The sequence below is a fragment of the Arvicola amphibius genome, chromosome X, assembly GCF_903992535.2.
Source record: "Arvicola amphibius chromosome X, mArvAmp1.2, whole genome shotgun sequence".
NCBI lineage: Eukaryota > Metazoa > Chordata > Mammalia > Rodentia > Cricetidae > Arvicola > Arvicola amphibius.
Genome location: NC_052065.1, coordinates 135746665 through 135768069, shown reverse-complemented (window position 1 = coordinate 135768069; position 21405 = coordinate 135746665). Strand labels below are relative to the sequence as shown.

At 45.2% G+C, this 21405-nt stretch overlaps 1 protein-coding gene across 2 annotated transcripts in view; it reads left to right on the top strand.

Annotated features, from left to right (window-relative positions):
- The window catches only part of Bcap31 (B cell receptor associated protein 31), a 38557-nt gene extending 18200 nt beyond the window's left edge, over positions 1–20357 (top strand). For both annotated transcript variants that reach the window (XM_038316197.1, XM_038316196.1), the window contains exons 6-9: positions 16497–16632; positions 17440–17560; positions 18308–18408; positions 19941–20357. In XM_038316197.1, the coding sequence (XP_038172125.1) occupies positions 16497–16632; positions 17440–17560; positions 18308–18408; positions 19941–19979 (397 nt within the window). In that variant the 3' untranslated portion in view covers positions 19980–20357. The remainder of the gene's footprint in view (positions 1–16496; positions 16633–17439; positions 17561–18307; positions 18409–19940) is intronic.
- The last annotated feature ends 1048 nt before the right edge of the window (positions 20358–21405 follow it).

Sequence of the window (21405 nt, the reverse complement as noted above, 5' to 3'; positions counted from 1 at the left end):
TCTTCAAGCTTAGCATCTTCAAATTTAGGAAACTCAGGAAGTGAGAATGCTGGGAGAACTCGACAAATACTTTAGATATACAGAGTTTTAAAAAGTACAGTGGGGATGGGGTTAGGGGTGTAACTTAGTGACAAGAGTCCTTAGTGTATGCAAGGCTGTAGGTGACACCTTTAATCACATATACACACATGCACAGAGTAAGGACAGTGAAAACCTGCTGTTTTGCTTGGGGAAATGAGAACAACTGTGTGGAAAGCAGGCTTTACATGACTTTGTTAAGTAAGGAGATGGACAGATCAAAACTCTAAGCATATAAGGCTCTACCAGAATACCAAGCTTCTCCAAACAATTTATTTAGACATGATATTTTATTCAGAAACTATAAGACCAGCTAGAAATGGAATTGCTACTGATTCTTAAGGAACTGCAGAGTGGGATAAATGTTGGAAGACAACGAACATGCTTGCCTCCCAATTACCAAGTAGAGAGAGTAGATGGGGAAATGACTAGATTGGGAAGATTTGCGTTAGACCTGAAGTCATATTCTAGAGAGGTTGGTGTGCTTTTGAGAAAGGGGATCTAAGTAACTGGAGAGTTCTGTAAGTCTTATCCTTCCCTTCTATAGATCAAACATAATATCAGTAGTGTTTGCCAGGTTGAAATGTTGGGGGAGATTTGCTCATAATGATTGCTCCAATTGCTCTGAGACCACCACCAATGGAGCTGACCTCCATTTGGAGGGTATAGTCCACATTCAGCTGACTGGAATGGGCCATTGAGTTCTCTGGACTAAGAGGAGAAAGCAGCACACAGAAAAGGAAGAGGCGGGGACAAGGGGTTGCACTGGCTTAGGTCAAGGAAGTAGACAGGGAGAATCGTGTCTTCACGGTCACTCTGTGGATTTTTCAGGTTCATTCCTTAATATTTATCCCTGAGTATTATTTTTCAATAAATGATAAAGTATTCCAGTACTGAAAGATCGCAGGGACCCAATGCTAAAGTGTGGGCAAGGTACTGGCCTACCTAGTGTACTTAGGTGTAGTTCTAATTCACCTGAGTTGCTACTATGCAGATCAGTGCCATTCAGATAGAGGTCACATGAGGCTTTCTTTCTACTTTTGGCCTATGCCATGCAGATGAGGGTGTGGTGAGTAGATAGGACAAGAAGTAGACACTAACAAAAATAGCAAGTAGGTGAATGACCTTTCAGAATCCCAGCTTTCTAGATTGCCTCAGTAATTGAGCTGGATGGAATGTGAGACTTGAATTTTTAATGGGAAGACATTTATAAATGGGCGTGTAAGGTTCATCAAGGGCAAGGAGACTGAGGTAAACAGGAACACAAAGACTTGGGGGGAGCTTGTTACAGCTTAGTTGAATTAGTGGCAAAAACTCATAGGGAAAGAGCCTGTAGTTTAGTTCAGTGCTCAGCATTAAAAACAAAACAAAACAAAAAAAAACATCTGGGGCCCAGGTGGTGGTGATACACATCTTTAATCCCAGCACTTAGGAGGCTGTATTCTAGAATGGCCTGATTTACAGAGCAAGTTCCAGGACAGCCATGGCTACACAGAGAAACCCTATCTCAAAAATACAACAAAAGTGTTCAGTAGTTAAGAGCACTTGTTTTTGCAGAGGACCCAGGAGGTTTGGTTCCCAGCACCCACGTGGTGGCTTCACATCCATCCATAACCAATTCCAGGGAATCTGACATCCCACCCCACCCCCAGCCACCAAGACAGGGTCTCACTATATAGCCAGGTGGGAAATCTGGAGAGATATATAAAGTAGGCAGAGTCAAAGAGACACCTTGTAGCTGCCAAAGGAGACAGATTCCCTGGAACCTTTCTGGTAGGCCACAGCCTTGTGTGATAAACAGATTAAAAGAAATGGGTTTAATTTAAGATATAAGAGTTAGTTAATAAGAAGCCTAAGCCATTGTCCAAACAGTGTAATATAGTTTCTATGTGATTATTCAGTTCTTGGCAACTGGGAACAAACAAGCAATCTCCTACAACAGGGCATGAATATAGCTTGCAGTACAGGCCATTGCTTTGGGTGAGGTATTGTGAGTGGCTGAGAAGTGAATGTGAAGGACTACCATACGATAAACTTTATAAATACTGCATATGTACGCTGCTTTTATTTTGACTTTTGATTGTTTGTTTGTTTGTTTTTTGAGACAGGGTTTCTCTTCGTAATAACCCTGTCTGTCCTGGAACTTTTTATGTTGACCAGGTTGATCAAATTTACAGAGATCCTCCTGCCTATGCCTCCTGAGTGCTGGGATTAAAGGAGTACACCACCACCTCCCAGTTAACTTTTATTTGCTTTTGTTTTGTTTTGTTTTCAAGACATGGTTTCTCTGTGTATCTCTGGCTATCCTGGAACTCACTCTGTAGACCAGGCTGACTTTGAACTCACAGAGATCCACCTGCCTATGCCTCCCGAGAGCTGGGATTAAAGGCGTGCACCACCGCTGCCTGGTGAATTTTGCAGTTTTAATGTTCGGTCTCCTTTTCCATTTCAGCTGTATATTTCCTATAGACAAAAAATGACATTAATCTAATTAGAGCCCTGTCATGTGTGGTGCATTGTTGAGGAAACTGTGCATGAATGTATAGTAAAATCCTCACTTTGGGGCACATAGTTCTGTGTTTTCCTTGTGCTGAGAATGAAACACAAGGAGGTATCCTTTCCATATAAGTGATTTAACACTGGGAAATGAAGCCTATCAGGCAATTACCATAATCAGTGTGCAAAATGTTTTGCAGTTGGGTAGCTTCAGATAAAAAGTAGATCTTGTATACAGTTCTTAGAGTGATTGGTACTTAGGATGGAAAACTTCAGTTTGCATGCACCACTGAGCCTGCTCATGTAGTCCTAATCCTGTATCTGTTATGTTGACAACTGTTGTTTAGCCTTTGACAAGCATATATGGTAAGACAAATGGCTTGATTTAACTTCTTGTTCAGATTGCTCAAGCAGCCAATTGTGTCTGTTCCATGAACTATGTGCCAGCTACCTAGCTGTGCCTATAGCACCCTCCTGTGGTTCCATCTAGTAACAAGCAGAGGCAGACAGAGCTTGGAGTTCAAGGCCAGTCTGTTGCCTGTTCTATAGAGCGAGTTCCAGAACAGCCAGCGCTACACAGAGAAACCCTGTCTCAACCCTCCCCCCCCCCAAAAAAAAAACCAAAAGAAGTATGTTCGTTCAATTTATTTATTTATTTATTCATTCATTCATTCATTCATTTATTTGAGACAGTGTTTCTCTGTAACAGCCCTAGCTGTCCTGGAACTTGCTCTGTAGACCAGCCTGGCCTCAAACTCACAGAGATTTGCCAACTTCTGCCTCCCAAGTGCTGGGATTAAAGCTGTGCACTACCACTGCTTGTATGCCTGGCTCTTATGCACATTTTTATATGATTTGTTTGTGCTTGTGTGTGTATTTGTGAATATTGAGGCCACTGTCAATATTTTCCTCTGTTGCTTTCCATTTTTTTAATTTGAGATGTCTCTTTATTTATGATATTTTGTGCTCTAACAAATAAAGCTTGCCTGAAGATCAGAGTGCAGAGCTAAGCCTCTAGAGGCCAGGTGCTGTTGGCACACACCTTTAATTCCAGGATTTGGGATCACACACCTTTAATCTTAGCACTAGGGAGGTGGAGACAGGAAGGGATATGATTGGGCGGAGAGAGGAATATAAGGTGGGAGGAGACAGACGTTCACTCTTTGATTTTTAGTTTGAGGATTTTGTCGAGGTGGCTTGCTTCTTCTCTGATCTTCCAGCATTTACCTCAATATCTGACTCCGTTTTTTTATTATTAAGACCAATTAGATTTGTGCTACATTTAATGAATCTGCAACTCACTTCTTCAACTAGTCTGGCTGGCCAGAGAGCTCTAGGGATTTGCATTTACTCTTCCCTCTGCCCTGCACTGGGGTTATAGGCATGTTCTACCATGCCTAATTTTTACATTGGTGTTGGGGAATCTGAACTTATGTCCTCATGTTTGCAAGTACTTTGAACATTGAACCATCTCCCAAATTCCTCTAAATATTTTTAGTGGATGATTGGTATGTATGTGTGTTCCTGTGTGGACTATCAAGAGTAATGTCTCTTTACTGTATCAAATTTAATTGTGTTATGAGAATCGTTTTTGAATTTTTAGCAAACCACAGAGTATTACTTTGTTTAGGAAATTGTTGGGTTGCTCCACAGAAAGGCAAATAAGGTAGCAGAGTGGGAGATAACACACTGAGTTGCCCTTAGTGTAGCATGTTTGAGTCAGGGCAGAGATGCCCATGTTCTGTGGGAACATAGCTGGACATCAGACACCTTCACATTGTTGGGTTATCTGCTTGTATGGGCAGTAGAACGGGTATTAGAGGTCAGGGGGCTTGTGTTCCCATACCCATGCTTTTCTTCCAGCAGCATTTTGGCTTTAAATAAGCAGCCTTCCTCTCTCACCCCCAGTCTTCAACAAGGGCTTATCTAGGACATTGGTCAGCTGCAAGATGTCCCGTGTGTGTGTGGGGTGGGGTGGGGTGGTGGAGTATTGCCTGAGCCTAGTGTGTTTTATTCAGGTTCTAGCTGAAACCAAGAGAAACTGTAACAATCCTTTTATGTAGCATGAATTCTAGTTGGTTTTAATAATAAAAACTCAGAGTCAGATATTAGGGGGTGAAAGCTGAAAGATCAGAGAAGCTGAGCAGCCAGCCACTAGTTCTCACCTCTATAAAATCCTCAGACCGAATGTGGTGTCCTATCTCTACAAGTCCTCAGACTGAATCCTGAATCCTGTCTCCTCCCACCTTTTATTCCTCTCTCTGCCCAACCATATTTATTCCTGTCTTACCTCCCTAGTGCTGGGATTAAAAGTATGTGCTACTACTGCCTGGCCTATATGACTGACTGGTGGCTCACTCCGCACTCTGATCTTCAGGCAAACTTCATTTGTGATCACAAACAAAATATTAGGTGGGCCTTTGTATATAGAGGACATTCAGGAACTGCCATACCCAGAGTTCATGCCTAATGCTAGATATGGTCCAGATAACAGATTCCTTGCAATGATGAAACTTTTTAGGATTGGATGAGTGAGTTAAGCTCATGTCCAGCTTCAGATCACATAGTAAAATACTTTTTCCTGGCTTTTACTAGGCAGGTGTTGTCCTAGTCTGTGAGCTAAATGCCACTATCCTGTTTGCATTAGTATTGTAAGAGGTTAGTAACTATAATATCTTATTGCCTTTCATATATCTGCAGATCAAACAAAATGGTAGCACATGTTTATTAAAGGAGTTTATTAAAGGCTTTTGTAGTGCTAGAAGTTGAACCCAGGGTCTTTTGCATATTAAATACTCTTCTCAATTGATTTTAACCTTCATCTCACCCAAATGAGATTTTAAATGAGCAAAAATAGGAAAATAGGCTCTCTAAAATGTTCTATGACCACTTGGTGTATGTGCATATATGTGTGGGGATATGGAGGCCAGAGGAGGACATCAAGTGTCTGACTCTGTCACTTTCTATTATTTTTCCTTGAGATAGGTCTCTCACTGAGCCTGAAACAAGGCTGGCATTCAGTGTTAGTAGCAGACAAGTCCCCCTAACCCTCCTGTCTTTGTTTTCTCACAGTACTAGGATTATAGTTCATGTAGCCATCGTCTGCTTTTTGATTTGGGGGCTAGTGTCCGAATTTAAATTCTCGTGCTTATACAGCAAGCATTCTTATCCACTGAGCCACCACTCTATCCCTGTTTATAGCTGCACTTCTTTTTTTTCCTTTGAGATGGTCTCACTATGAAGCTCAGGCTGGCTTCAAACTCAAAAATTCACTTGCTCTGCCTCTCAAGTGCTGAGCTTAAAAACATGCACCAGCATGCCAGCAAAAGCCAGTTTTGCATATACCTTTCCAGATCCTTCTGTTTATAATATCAATCTTATTAATCATTAAGTATTTTAAGACAAGGCACATAATAAAGTTTTACATTTCTGCAAGGAAGAAGTTAACATTCAGAGTAGTTCAGAAGCCTCTCTGACCCCCAGATCTTGTCACTGGCTGTGTTGAGGTTTCAAGTTTTGAATGCTTTGACCATGAAACATGGAATTTTTTTTCTCCTGAGGAATCTACCTCATTTTGAAAAACAGATCAAGCTTTACCTGCTCATTCCTATAATCCCAGCACAGGGGTGGCAAAGGCAGGAAGATGTTCAATGTCAACCAGGGCTCTATAGGGTTAGAAGTTACCCCTCCAATGCACTACACATTCCTACCTCTACATTTCAGGAACTGTATACTTCTACAATATTTTCCCTTCATATTAATAGTTATTTCTCAGGGGCAGAGGGCATAGCTAGTGGTAGAGGGATTGCCTGTTTTGCACGAGATTTCGGGTTTCAGTTTCATGAGCAAAACCACAAAAAATGTTCTTAAACCTTTTTTTTTCCAGGATTTTCAAGACAGGGTTTCTCTGTGTAGCTCTAGCTGTCCTGGAAATCACTCTGTAGACCAAGCTGGCCGTGTAATCACAGATATCCACCTGCCTCTTTCCCATGTGCTGGGACTAAAGGCGTGTACCACCACTGGCCGGCTGATAACTTGAATTTTTAAGCTAGTTTATTGTGAGTGCTTTCCCAGGACAGCTCATCTGTCTCCAGCATTGTGTATCTACCAGTTTCCAACTGGTGAACACAAAGCTTTTTGATATATATATAATATTAATCAGTAGAAAATGTTTCTCAATTGTCATTTTTCTATGACTTAGCTAATCTGACCTTGTTTGAGTTTCCTGGTCCTTTTTGGGATGTCTGTGTTGCCCCTGCTCTCTCTTTGCCTTCTGTGTTCTTTTTGTTTAATTTAATTTTAATTTTTTTAAAGAAACTTTTTCATTATACATACCAATTCAAGTTCCCACTTCCTCCACTCCTCCCATTCCCTCTACTTATCCCCCTCCCACATTACCCCCCCCCCATTCACTCCACAGAGAGAGTAAGGCACATTGCTTTGGGGAAGGTCCAAGACTATAGGCTGAGCAAGGTATCCATCCAAAGAGAATGGGTTCTCAAAAAGCCAGTACAAGCAGTAGGGATAAATTCTGGTGCCAATTCCAGTGGGCCCTCAGTCTGCCCCAGCCATGCAACTGTGAACCACATTCAGAGGGGTCTAGTTTGGTCCTATGCTTGTTCCTTCCCAGTCCAGCTGGAGTTGGTGAGCTCCCATTAGCTCAGGTAAACTGTTTCAGTGGGTGTACCCATCATGGTCTTGACTTCCTTACTCATATTCTCCTTCCACTCTTCAACTGGACTTTGGGAGCTCAGCCCAGTGCTCTGATGTGGGTCTCTGTCTCTGCTTCCATCAGTTGCTGGATGAAGCTTTTATAGTGACTTTTTTTCCCCTTCGGGACATTTTCTTGATATAGTGACATTTAAGATAATCATCAGTCTGACAACAGGACAAGGCCAGTTTAAGCACCTTCTCCCATTGCTTAGGGTCTTAGCTGTGGTCATCCTTGTGGATTCCTGGGAATTTCTCTAGAGCCAGGTGTCTTGCTAGCCCCATAATGGCTCCCTCAATCAAGATATCTCTTTCTTTGCTCTCATCTCTGTTCTTCCTTCATCTTGACTATCCCATTCCCTCAAGTTTTTCCCCCTCCCCTTCTCCCCTCCTTTTCCCCTCCTACCCTCCCTTCTCCCCCCACCCACCCATGCTCCCAGTTTTGTCAGGCAATCTTGTCTATTTCAACTTTCCAGGTGAATCTATATATGTTTTTTCTTAGGGTTCATTTTGTTACTTAGCTTCTCTAGAATCATGAACTATAGGCTCATTGTCCTTTGTTTATAGTTAGTATCCACTTATGAGTGAGTATATACCATACTCATCTTTTTTGGGTCTGGGTTACCTCACTCAGGATAGTGTTTTCTAGTTCTATCCATTTGCATGCAGATTTCAAGATGTCATTTTTTTTTCTTTTTAACCACTGAGTAGTACTCTAATGTGTAAATGTGCCACATTTTCTTATCCATTTTTCAGTTGAGGGGCATCTAGGTTGTTTCCAGGTTCTGGCTATTACAAATAATGCTGCTATGAACATAGTTGAACAAAACGTCTTTGTAGTATAATTGAGCAGCTTTTGGGTATATTTCCAAGAGTGGTATTGCTGGATCCTGAGGTAGATTGATTCCCAATTTCCTGAGAAACCGCCACACTGATTTCCAAAGTGGTTGCACAAGTTTGCATTCCCACCAGCAATGGATGAGTGTTCGTTCCCCTTGCTCCACACCTTCTCCAGCATAAGCTATCATTGGTGTTTTTGATCTTAGCCATTCTGGCTGGTATAAAACGGTATCTCAGAGTTGTTTTGAATTACATTTCCCTGATGGCTAAGGATGTTGAACATTTCCTTAAGTGTCTTTTGGTTATTTGAGATTCTTCTGTTGACAATTCTGTTTAGTTCTGTATCCCAATTTTTATTGGGTTATTTAGAATTTTGAAGATTAGTCCTTTTTGTCTGATGTGGGGTTGGTGGAGATCTTTTCCCATTCAGTAGGCTGCCTTTTTGTCTTATTGACTGTATCCTTTGCTTTACAAAAGCTTCTCAGTTTCAGGAGGTCCCGTTTATTTATTGTTGCTCTCAGTGTCTGTGCTACTGGTGTTATATTTAGGAAGTGATCTCCTGTGCCCATGCATTGAAGGCTACTTTCCACTTTTTCTTCTGTCAGGTCCAATGTGGTCGGATTTATATTGAGGTCTTTATTAATTTCTTCCATTTTTTTGTTTGTCTTTTCCTCCATTTCTTTAAGGGAATTTTTCATTTCCTCTTTAAAGGTCTCCATCTTCATAAAGTTAAGTTTAAAATTGTTTTCTTCTGCTTCTTCTGGGTTAGGATGATCAAGTCTTCCTGTTGTATGACCACTAGGTTCTGGTGTTACCACGTTGCTTTTTAGGTTGTTGGAGGAATTCTTGCATTGGCGCCTACCCATCTCTTCCTTCAGTTGGTGCCAGCAGTGTCTTTGCGTCTTGGTTCAATCCTTGCAGTGGCTGTCTTTGTCTTTGGGAACTGTTCTTGGTCTGCTCTGTACTGTCACTGTCTGTGTCTCAGGGAGCCACTGAGGTCTCTCTTAGCCTGCTTTCTTGATCTTCTCTTCTGTTTCACTCTCTTCTTGGTCTACTCAGTATACTCACAGCTTGTATACTTTAGAGTCCTCTCTTGGTCCTCTCTGTGTAGTTGCAGTTTGTGTTTCAGCATTCCTCTAAGGTTGCGGGGATAGGGGTTGGAGGGTTTGGGGGCAGAGTGGGACTTGTAGCTTTCAGGGTCTGATGTAGGGGATGGAGTGTTGGAGCAAAGATAGGTGGAGGAGGGGCCCGAGATTTGCTTTATTATGGAGGGCCTAGAGAGTGGGGTGTTTCACTGGGTGGCTGGTCACTCACTTCTTGGTCCTCTCTGTGTAGTAGCAGGCTGTGTTTCAGACTTCTACTGAAGTTACAGGAAGATAGGCGAGTTTGGGGGTGAGTTTGGGGGTGGGATGAGGCTAGTAGCTTGTGGGGTCGGGTGGATGGGTGCGGATATTGGGGCAGCCTACCTACAGGAAACTCTCTTACTGGCTGGCTAGAAAAGCTGAGGCAGGTTGGGGAGGGTCTCCGGGTTTTGCCCTGAATGGAGGGCCTAGAGAGTGGAGTGTCCCACCAGGTGACTGGTCACTCACCTCTTGGTCCTCTCTGTATTGTAGCAAGCTTTGTTTCAGCCTTCCACCAAGGTTGTAGGAGGATAGGCATGTTTGGAGGCAGGGTGGGCCTTGTAGCTTGCAGGGTCCGGTAGATGGGGGGTATTGGGGCAGCCTACCTACCTTCTGTGTTCTTACTTCACCGGGAGGAGCTGGACAGGCCCTGGCTGATAGAGTGGGGTAGATGGGTCAGGAGAGACAAAGGGCAAGATCTCTTGGTGGTAGACAGTTATTTAAGTAGTGCTGTCTGGTCAGCTTCATGAATTTAAAGATTTTTTTTGTAAGAGTATATGGGTTGGAGGAAAGCAGAATTTAGGAGTGAAAAATCATCACAAGAAATGCAGGTGACTGAACTAAGGCAGTAATAAGAGTCAGGAAGGATGTTCTTGTCGGGGTTTCTGTCCTGCCCAGTTCCCACAATTGTTAAATCCCAAAGAAATCACACAGAGGTCTGCATTAGTTATAAACTGATTGGCCTAGTAGCTCAGACTTTCTGTTAACTCTTACAAGTTATATTAGCCCATTATTCTTGTCTGTGTTAGCCATGTGGCTCAGTACCTTATTCGATGAGGCAGTCACATCTTGCTTCTTCTGTGGCTGGGTCACGACTGTAGACTAGGACTTTCTTCTACCCAGAATTCTCCTGTTCTCATTGATCCACCTCTACTTCCTGGCTGCCCCAATACCCCCCATCTACCGGACCCTGCAAGCTACAAGGCCCACCCTGCCTCCAAACATGCCTGGCTACTGACCAATCAGTGTTTTTTTTTTTTTTTTTTTTTGGTTTTTCGAGACAGGGTTTCTCTGTAGCTTTGGAGCCTGTCCTGGAACTAGCTCTTGTAGACCAGGCTGGTCTCGAACTCACAGAGATCCGCCTGCCTCTGCCTCCCGAGTGCTGGGATTAAAGGCGTGCGCCACCACCGCCCAGCTATCAGTGTTTATTTAAAATATAATTGACAGAATACAGACTATTGTCCCACACCAGGAGGTGGTGTGAAAGGTTCTGCTCTGAGCATATTGAATGTGAGGACCTGGTCACTGGCTAGAAAGGGAGCTCTGGCTGGATGAGGTAGCATACCACCATATTACTTTAATCCCAGTACTCAGGAGGCAGAGGCAGGCAGATGTCTGTGAGTTCGAGACCAGCCTGGTCTACAGAGCTACTTCAGAATTCTGAGAAACCCTGTCTCAAAAGCAACACCCCCCCAAAAAAGAAAGGGAACTCTGTGGACTGCTTGATGAGGAATCTTCTGAGTGAGCAGCTCATGGATAGGGACAGCAGAGCACACTGGAAGGGCATGCCTGGGAGGACAAGGCAGGCAAGCTACTGGGCACAGTCAGGACTGAGTGTATTCCAGAAAGAGGAAGAGGTTTGGGAGTTGTAAAGAACAGGGAAGCTAGAAAGATGGAGTGCCAGTGGTGAGAGAGAGCCAGGTACATTCACCCATGGAGGATGGGCATGGTTTCTGTTAGGCCAAAGTTAGAACCATGGGGGTTAGCTTGCTTCTGACACCTGATGATATAATACTTGAGCCTCTTTCCTACCTCTTGGATTTTTTCCTGTGGCATGTGCTATGCCTGAAAACCACTACTTTAAACCTATCTCCAAACCCAGGAACTGAGGGTATGCTGTCCTGTCATCTCATGTGTTTTGTGCAATTGTAATGGAAAACATCAAAATTGTCACCATCTTAAGGATAAAAACATAACTGTTAACAAACTTTCACATTCTTCTGTAATAGCATCCAGAACTCTTCTCTTCAAATCTGAAACTATACCCATGACACAGTCTGTGGGTCCCTTCTCTAAGCCTCTCTTCCTCTACCCTTATGACTACTACCACAACAGAGTCACCAATTATCCTTTGTGTCCACTGGCAGGAGCCTCTCTAAGTGTTCTATTGCTATTCTCGCTCTATCTAGTTTTCCTGTTATGCCCTGGTCAAGGGATCTTTCTGACATATCACCTTGGGCATAGACTTGACATAGATCCTTGATGCTGTGATCCCAGGAGTCATGTTTTACGCTCTGTCATAACTCAGCCATGTGGATCTCCTTGGAGAGCCTTGAGCTTTGAGTGTTATGCCCCCCCCCCTTTTTTGAGTATGGCTCGTTCGATACCCTATCTCTTCCTTATTTTCATGGCTGCTGGTACTTGAGCTTGAGAGGCCTTGGGCAATGGAAGCTCTGATACTACCTTACTTCACCTGGTCTTGCCTAGGTATCTCCTGGTTGTGGTTCCTTGTCAGGGTAGCCATCTCACCTTTATATTCAGAGTTTCCCGGGGCCATGCCACATTGTAGACTGTACGCTAGACTGTAACAGCATAAAATCAGCAGGTGGCACTGTAACACCAGGGCCCTATTTGGCATGGGGCTGAAGCGTAGAAGAACTTGGATATACAACTTATATCCGAAGGGACGGTTTCTCAGCTTGAGGCTCTTCTGAGCAACATCATGGGACTTTTCAATTGGACTTGGTCCTTTTCCCATTTCCTGTTCATGTTTTTCTGTTTGCTCACTGAGGCAGATAGGTGAAAAGTCCCTCTTTACTTGATGTATTTGGCCTGTTTCTCTAGAGGCCAGAGAGAGATTCAGCTTCTCTTGCCTTCTCTTGTTTACTCGGCCTTTTATGAAAGCATTGTAGCCCCGCTCAGCATCCAAGAATATTTTACCAAGAACGCCAAGTTGAGTTCAGGTATTTGGGTGCCAAGGACACATCTGTATTCCGTTAAGTGTTGTTCTCTGGGCTTCATGTCTGTGCTTGGATTTAGTTAATCTGAACCCTGAGCTGTTGTAAATGAGTACCCTAGACCTTTAGAAATTCTCTTTGGCTCTGTGGTTTTTACTTATGCTTTTTATTTTTGTTTGTTTTTTTGAGACAGGGTTTCTCTGTGAAACAGTCCTGGCTGTCCTGGAACTCGCTCCGTAGACCAGGCTGTCCTTGAACTCACAGAGATCCGCCTGCCTCTGCCTCCTGAGTGCTGGGATTAAAGGTGTGTGCCACCACCACCTCACCTGTGTTTTTTTAAAAAGTGAGTAGGTATGAACAGTTAATGTGAGTAACAGTGTTCAGAAGCTAAAACAAAGCAATGCATGATAGATAACACAGCAGGAGTAGAGGCCATGAAGTAGTCATTTCTGATTTCTGCAGGCTGATGTGTTTTTAGGATCAGAGTATGGCAATTCTCAAGCTTGTCCTTGTTCACCATATACCACAGTCAGTTCTGGGGGCCTCGAGACAGTGCCCGAGAGGTGACTAGCAAGTGTGATCTGGATGCGTAGATCAGTGTGAGAAAGAGCAGTAAAATATTCCAGAAAGCTCACTCCGAGGCTGACAAATGCTGGAAAGGTCCTAATCTGTCTTGCTGGGGCCCTAAGGTTTGGGGAGGAGGGCAGAGAGCTTGGGTCTCCGGCCCAGCTTGAGGTAGTAAATTGAGTTTTCCATGTAGCTTCTCAGCCTCCACTTCAGCTATAAGCCCAGCTTGCTCGCCGAAAGAGTGTGAGCCAGCACCTCCTGCTGCTTGTTTTATCTTCTCTTTTGTTAGATAGTGTGGTAAGTGCTATAGCAGCTTGTCCTCCTCCCCTCCCCCAGTGCCAGGCTGCCAGGTAGATAATGGTTTTTGCAAAAAAAAAAAAAGGACAGGCTTGGACCTGACAAGCAGCCTCAAACATGGCCTTTCCCCTGTCCCAGGAGTGAAATTAGGTCACCTGGAAAATTTCTTTTCATTGTACCTGGTCTGGGAGAACAGGGATGGCTGCTATTGGGCCAGCCTAAAGGTATTTGTAGCGTGATAGAGCAATCCAATAACTGAATATCCTGAGAAAATGGATACAAGAGTCTGGAGTGTACTAGGGGTTGCTGTGGGAGCATCAGAGGGTACATCCACAAGAAAGAGTTTCCTAAGGGAGGTGGTAGTTGAACTGGCTAAGAAAGGATATGGTGGTTGATGTGTAGAATTAGGCATGTTTAAGGGATGGTGATGGCTTGGCATTACTTCCACACAGTGGGTCAAGCAAAGGAGAAACCAGTCAAATTTGTCAGCTCTGGGGTGGATGGGAATTCTGTACAGATGCCAGTAGGGAGGAGGCACCAGGCACTGGCAGTGGGATGACTAGAGGGTATCCTCTCTAGAGTTGATATGGAAAGCACTGAATAGTGACTTAGGGTCAGCAACGAGGAGGACAGAGTCCAAGACAGTTTACATGCTTGGAAGTACAGCAGGAACACACTTGGCAGCGCCCTCTGATGGAGTAAGGGAAGACCCATCTTGGCAGACTGGAGTGTTTGTGATAACATCAGAAGCTGATGTTTAGTAGGTAGTTTAATTGTGAGTCTGGTAGCAGATAAACACTTTAGGAGATAAAGTTAGCTGGAGGAAAATCTAGAGTACAGAGTAGACACTTGAGGAACAGAGTACTACATGGCAGACATCTTAAAAGTGACCTGTTAGTATCAGTGTATGTTACAGAGTGCATATCCTCTGAAAATTCAAGAGTGGTTGAAGGATGCAAGGGCAGGGGATAAGTGGGAAGGAGAAAAGATGGATGTAACTGGAAATGGCAAGAAAGTTGATGAGGAGAAATTGTAGGCAAGGGCATGAGATGCAACATACAAGGGAAAATGACCCCCAATCAGCCTTGGATGGATTAGAGGCATAGCTTTAACACAGGTGGTATGAAAAAACTGCACTGTGTATGTTGGGGGGTGCCAACAAGGGTGTTCTGGAAGGGAAGTGGAAAGTGTCCATGACAGTTGGCCAGAGGAAGGAAAATCCGGACCTCATTGGCATTGTGGTTGTCTTCTTAATGGCTGGAAACCAAAGGCCAGAATTGTGAGCAGACACTGTCCAAGATCTTATGCTTGGGTATCCTGGTATATCCAATATATCTTCTGTGGATATCCTGAACTATCTAGGAAACCCTAGTTTGCGATATCAGGAAAGCCTTGGATAGCACAGAAGATAGCTGTTGCATTGTGGTTGTCATTCCTGATAGTACTGCCTTTCTGGTTGTGTCATCTACCACTGGGGTGACAGCTGTGGACACTCCCTAGCAGCTATTTGCCTGTCCAGGTAGGAGTGGGAACCCTTGGTTTTACTCACTCATCTTTGCTAGGACCCAAAAGTATCCATGGACCCCATCTTTACCATTAGGTGGCATGCATTGGGGTCTCCCCCCCCCCCCCCAGCCATTTCTAGATATGGAGTGGGCTTTCTTAAACTTTTAGAGATCTGTTCGGGAACCAGGAAGCTTCTGTGTTGGGAGTTGCTTTTCTTTCTGGCTTCTCTGTGACTTCTGATCACTGTAAGTCAGGCCCATGATTTCTTGCTGGCTGTTGGAGTGCTTGGTAACTTCTGCTTTCAGGGCTTCAGCCCAGTGGGGGGCAGGCTGGTGGGCAGCTCGAGGCTGAGGCAGGGAAACCTGAGCTCTAGGCCACGAGGTCTGGACCGCTAATTTTAGAGAGCACATGTCACTGGAAACTCTCTTCTCCTGCCAGGAATCAACAGCCTGGTTCTCACTGTGCCACCGGAGACCCCTGGGAGTGTCTCCCTAGAGCAAGACCTACAAAACCCTTCTATTCCACATGTGGATTCCCAAAAAGGGTTCTTCTAGAGCCCTGCAGAGCCTGGGCTGAGGGTGAGAATAGAGCTCTGTGCTTCTGGTTCCCTTGCCTCCCCAGGCTGTAGGTGGAATGACGGAGCGCCAATGCATCATGGACCAGAGAGGCCAGCCCTGGAATAGGCTACCAAGGCTGCTGCTGCTCCTCTGAGCAAGCACTTTTGTTGAAGTGCCCTGGAACAGGCATCAGGCATGTTTTTATTCCTTTTTCCCCAGGCCTCTGCATACACTTTGCCTGACTCCAAGTACTGTGGCTAGACTTTCCGAGACATGTGGGAAAGTAGTACTCTCTTTTCTTGGCTGCCTGAACAGTGTCTTTCTCAAGACTGTAGCAAGTCCTTGTGTCCTCTATCTAGTCTTACTGTTCAGGGACCAATGCTTATCCCCTCTTGCTATCTGTTTACCTTTCCAGATGCTCGAGACAGGCAACAGACACCTGTGTCCTGGTTGGTCTTTCTCTGTTCCAAGTAGTGAAAGACAACCTCAGTTTGAATGCTATTATATACTAGCTACACTATGGCAGCTGGTTGTAAGATGTGTTTGGGAAGGGGATTTGGAGAAGAGTTTTTTCTACTCATGTTGGGACTTAGAAGCTGAGAGAGAATGTTTTTCAATGCAGGTAGATGGGAATTGGAATTATAGTTATATGAATTTCTGGCTCTTTATCTTAGATATATTGCTTCATCCTGCTGAACCTCAGTTTTCTGTCAAATGAGGGTAGCAAAAGTAACTACCTCATAAAGTAGCTATGAGGAATTCACTTGGCATGTTGGAAGTGCCCAAATTTGTTTTTCTGACATTGTTCTCTTAGGGAGGCAAGCCTGCCCTCGCAGTGAGGCAAACAGTGCTGAGGCTTGTCTAGCACATCTAGGCCCTTACCTGGAAAGTGCTGGTGGTTTAAGATCTTTTTCTATATAGCTAGGCCATGCCTGGGTGTGCTTCTGTTTCCAACCCCTCCCTGAGATACTTCCCAGAGCCCAGTGTAACTGTTTGGGGGAGGTGGCAGAGGATAATTCCTGGGCCCCACTTTGTGTTGCCAGGTCCAGGCTGGAGGCAGTCTGAACAGGTAGCAGCCAAGAAGAGTTCCTGCCAGGCCCTTTGCTCTCATGCTTCTTACTTCTCCCTCTTTTTGTAAACAATTGCAGCTTACTTAGACGCCTGGTAACTCTCATCTCCCAGCAGGCCACACTGCTGGCCTCCAATGAAGCCTTTAAAAAGCAAGCAGAAAGTGCCAGTGAGGCGGCCAAGAAATACATGGAGGAGAATGACCAGCTAAAGAAGGTGAGTTAAGTCTGCCTTCTAGAGCCACATTTCTAAGGGTCCACAGTGGTCACTATTAGGCTGGGACCTATGTGAGAGTGCTGTTGCCTGATAAAGAAGTTTTTAGTGGGGAGGGTGTGCCTGTTGAAAGAATCTGGGGTGTGTCTGGTGCCTTCTGTTAGCTGGTAGAGGCACAGTAGAGGAAGAGGGTATCACTATTGTATCTATATGCTGGTGCCAGTTTTCGCTGATGAGAATAGATCTTCTGGGAGCAGGGACTTCTGTTGGGACTCTCAGCCTCTTATTCTTCAGAAGTTAGCTGTCAGTGCAACACTTCCAGCAACATGGGGCTAATGGACCCCTTGGTACTAGGGAAGAAGTAGAGACCAGTTTGTTAGTCTGTCAGAGGAGGTGAAGTATTAAGCGAGGAAGGAGAGTGATGGCTTGGAGATTGGTGGGGTGGATAGGAACAAATTTTGGGGTCGTTTGCTGCAGTCAGCTGCAAGAGTCAGGAAGAGAAGGAATAAGAGTAGTTAGGTTATCTGGGCAGAGAGTTCCAGGTGACAGCAAGTTGAGCAAGTTGAGCTTTACTGATGGGAAGGTAGGTCTAGGCAGAGTGTGTGGCCTGTGAGCTTGCAGCAGGTGCCCCTACTGGTTATTCTCCTTTCCTCGGCAGCTAGCTATAGCCTGGTCCGTGCCTGGGAGCTTATAGTGGTCAGTTCTGTCTTGACATTTCCGAAAGTGCGAGTAATTGCTGGAGGTAGCTTGAGGAATTACAGTTCAAAGGAGTACACTGGTCTGGAGATGCTTCACCTTCACTTTCCCTAGGGAGCTGCTGAAGACGGAGGCAAGTTGGATGTTGAGAGTGCTGAGGTGAAGTTAGAGGAGAACAAGAGCCTGAAGAATGACTTGAAGAAGCTAAAGGATGAGCTGGCCAACAGCAAGAAAAGTGAGATTGCCCTCTTGTTACACTCCACTGCATACTGCTGCCCCCTTGTATCAAGTATTAATAGTACACTTCATGTGCAAACTTTAGAGTTGGGTGGAAACAAACATAGCATTCTGCACCTTTACACCCAAATGTGACTGAGCGAGTTCACGGCTAGAACATTTTAGTGGTTTAGGGCTTTGGAGAAGCCCTAGCAGCTGCTGTGCATGCTTTAGTTGTGCCTACTAGAGGTTTCTTGTTAAGACAGGCAGGTGGGGGGGGGGTAGCCCCAGGATGCTTGGGAGCTGAGAACAAAAGGAGTGTCAGGAAGAATTTGTGTGATCTATCCTCCCTTTCTCCCCTCTTTTTTCCTTCTCCTGCATTAAGTCCAGACACATTCAACACTGTAGGCATTGGCCACTGATACTCTGTAAGGTATCATTGTCACTTAATGCTGGGATTTTGCTCATGGCCTCTCACTGCTGGCCATTCAAAAGGTCACCCCTCCTGAGAACCATTAACATCCCTCCATTGAAGGGGCGGTTCTCTGACTTTTTGTTCTGTGTACCTGTTGGGTCTTCCCTTCCTTTCACCTCTCTAGTGGAAGACATATAAAGGCAGAGACATTGACAAATACTGGAAACTGTCTGTACAACCTCTTTTGAGACAGATTCAGAACAATTTTCCATGTTATTCGTAGGTAGGTGTTTTTTATTACATAATCCCAGTCTTTTAATTTCTTCCTGTATTCATTTGTAATGTTGCCAGAGCTAGAGAAAGCTGAAAACGAGGCTCTGGCCATGCAGAAGCAGTCTGAGGGCCTTACCAAGGAGTACGACCGTCTGCTGGAAGAGCACGCCAAGCTGCAGGTCAGTGTCTTTCTACCTGTAGGTGCGGGTTAGAGTTTGGGCCAGGGTCCTGCAGCACAGTTCCTAGGGGTCCTGGAGAGCCTGCTGCTTCTTCTATAGGCCTTGCAGTAGGTCTTGGTGTCTTACTGGTGTTGCTCTCCTGCCCTCCCTTGCTGTCTCTTTTGTTGCTAAGTGTGGGCAGACTCAGCTGCTATAACCCTTCATGCAGGAGGTATGGCATGGTACTAGATGCTGGGCTGGAACCTGCTAAGGGCAGCTCATATCAATAGGTTGGCTCTCTCTGATTTGAGCCCTTTACTACCTTAAATTCAGTGACAAGCCCTTAAAGAGGGGGTACTTATCACTCTAGGCTATTACCAGTCCTCATGCTGTGGTAGGTGTTTTATCAGGAACATGCTTGGGAAAGCTGGGTGTGGTGGCCACACCTGACAGTACTTTAGGAAGCTGAGGCTAGAGAATTAAGAAAATTCTAGGTCAGCCTAGACTAGATACTGCGGCCCTACCTCAAAAAACAAAACCCTTCAATAAGTAGGGATCTTGTTCTAGCTACCTCTCTTGTGGGATGCAGGGGGAGTAGTGTTTGGCAACTGAGGAGAAAGCTTCAAAGGGTGCCTCACCTGGTAGGCTGTTGATCTGAGTTTTTAGGCTAGCCTCACAACTCTAAGCTTAGGTGGTCAGGAAGATGAATGGAAGGAGACAAATAGATATTCCTAGATTTGTTTGGTTTGCATTAGGTAGTGAGTTAGAGGGAGAGCCCAGCCCCATAGGGAGGCCCTGTGCCCTCAGAATATACCAGGCTATCTGGAAAGGACTTGGGGGTTGGGGTCTGTGTGTCCATGCACATGTCCACACATGACTATGGACACCAGAGGAAAACCTTGGTATCACTCTTCAAGAGCTATCCAACTTATTTTTTTTTGAGACAGGATCTCTTATTGGTCTAGAATTTATGAAGTAAACTAAGCTGACTAGCTATAGAGATCTGCCTCATATGTCTCCCAACTCTGGGATAACAAGTATGCTCTACTTTACCTGTCTTTTTATGTGTTTTGGGGATTGAACCTAGGTCCTCACGCTTTCATGCCAGATACTATCTCCTAACCCCTAAGGATTTGGGTTTTAAGAACACCAGTGCGTAGTACACAATGGTGGAAAGGCCCTAAATTGGAACTTAAAGGTTGGTGGTCTGCTGTGTGCTCTAGAGGAGGTCTTGGTTCTGCTCTCATTGTAGTAAAAGAGAGCTACAGTTATCACCTCCAGCTGCCACTGCACCGGATAGGGCTCAGGTCACTGAGGCCCTGCTGATCCTCTCCTGGCAGTAGGTACAGGGCCTTCCCTAGTGGATGGATGGGCTGATACACTTACCCTGGCAAGCTTTTGGGTACTGTTGAGGGTAGGGTACCTTATTTGCCTGGGTACTTGCTATTAACAGGAGAGGAGAACCAAGTATTTGGGGGCATAATACTAAAGGCCCAAGGGCTTGGGGATAGGCTCTGCTAATTTACTTCTTTGGGGTTTCTTTCCTTTTCTAGGCCTTAGTACGTGGTCCCTCGGACAAGAAGGAGGAGTAAAGGCTTGTTTCTCCCCCTCCCTGCAACTGGCTTCCTCCTGATCCATGCTCACTGTTTACTGAAAGCTTACCCTCTCCCTCTGGTACTTGGGTTTATCCCCTTCTGCTTCCCCAGTTTTCTTCCACAGCTTACAGATCATTATTTTGACTCCTTTACACATACCTGCCATCAAACTAAAAGGGACCCGATTGTTGCTCATTTGGAGTAATTTGCCATGGTCCTGCCTGGCCAGGGCACTTTCCAGTCCTAGAAGTGTAGAAGAGCACTTGTGACCTGGCCTGCAGTTGAGCCCCATTTATTTTGCTGTATGTCCTTAAGGAGGTTGTGAGGCAGGTCAACTGTTTTATCCTGAGGACAATAAATGTTGTTAGGTTACAAGTTGTTTGTGTCTGAGGTTTTGGGAATGGTTCTGCTTCTGCCCTCTCAAAGCTGAAGAGTGTCCAGAAGATTGCACAGGTTCAGTGTGACATTCTTCCTTTCCTTGAACTTGTTCTTAGCCCCTGAAGAGCAGGCTCACGCTTGCCCTCAAAACTCCTGTTTTCTTTGCCCCTGCTCTTCCCCCTCTTGTTCCGCTTCAACCAGGACAGCTCCACTTTATGGTTCTTAGGGAGTGTCTGTCATGTCAGCCTCCCTGGGAGCTGGTAACTGTCTGGGAAGCCAGGTAAACCAGCAGGACTTCCTGGTACTTTCTCTGGGTTCCTATTCATCACATTCGGGACAGATAGAATGTGGCAGAGCGCCACCAGTCATTCGCTGCCCAACCCCCTCCTGAAGGTTTACAGCGTGACCTCTGACTAATGCTGACTGAGAGAGGAGACTGTCCTTGGCAGTGACCTAGAACTGGCTAGAGCAGAACAAGGCAGTAGAGGGGGGCTGCAAGGCAATCAAAAAGGGACTGCAGAGTGCTTGTGTCTCTCTACTGCCCACCAGCTATGAAGATGTACCGGATGGGATGGGGTCTGCTTCTGCACTGACTTGTTTTGCTGACAGGTCCATGTCCTCATTGCTTACTTCTTTAGAGCAAGATCAGCCTGCAGCTAAGCTTCCCTCCAACAAGGCACAAGAAAGGGCCTGTTCCTGATCAGATGCTTGTCACCCCCCTGCTCCCCGTTAGCCTTCCTGCTCAGGGTGTGTACTATGCCTACTGTCTGTGAAGACTGAAGAGGGATTGTGGGAGCTGGTTAGTGTCTCTTGGAATTGGAGTGACTCCTAAAGATGTTGATATTGGCTAGAGGTTGGCAAATAACTGTGTTCCTACTTCTGTCTGACCTGTCTGGGATTAGGCCAAGCAGCTGCCTTCCCAAGCATCCTGTCACTCTTACCTATCCTCAAAGCATGGCTGCCCTGTGAGGAGGCTACCCCTTTCCCAGCAGTCTAGAGGCAGTGCCCATGAGGGTAGAGGTAACACCCTCTGGTTGCTATGCCA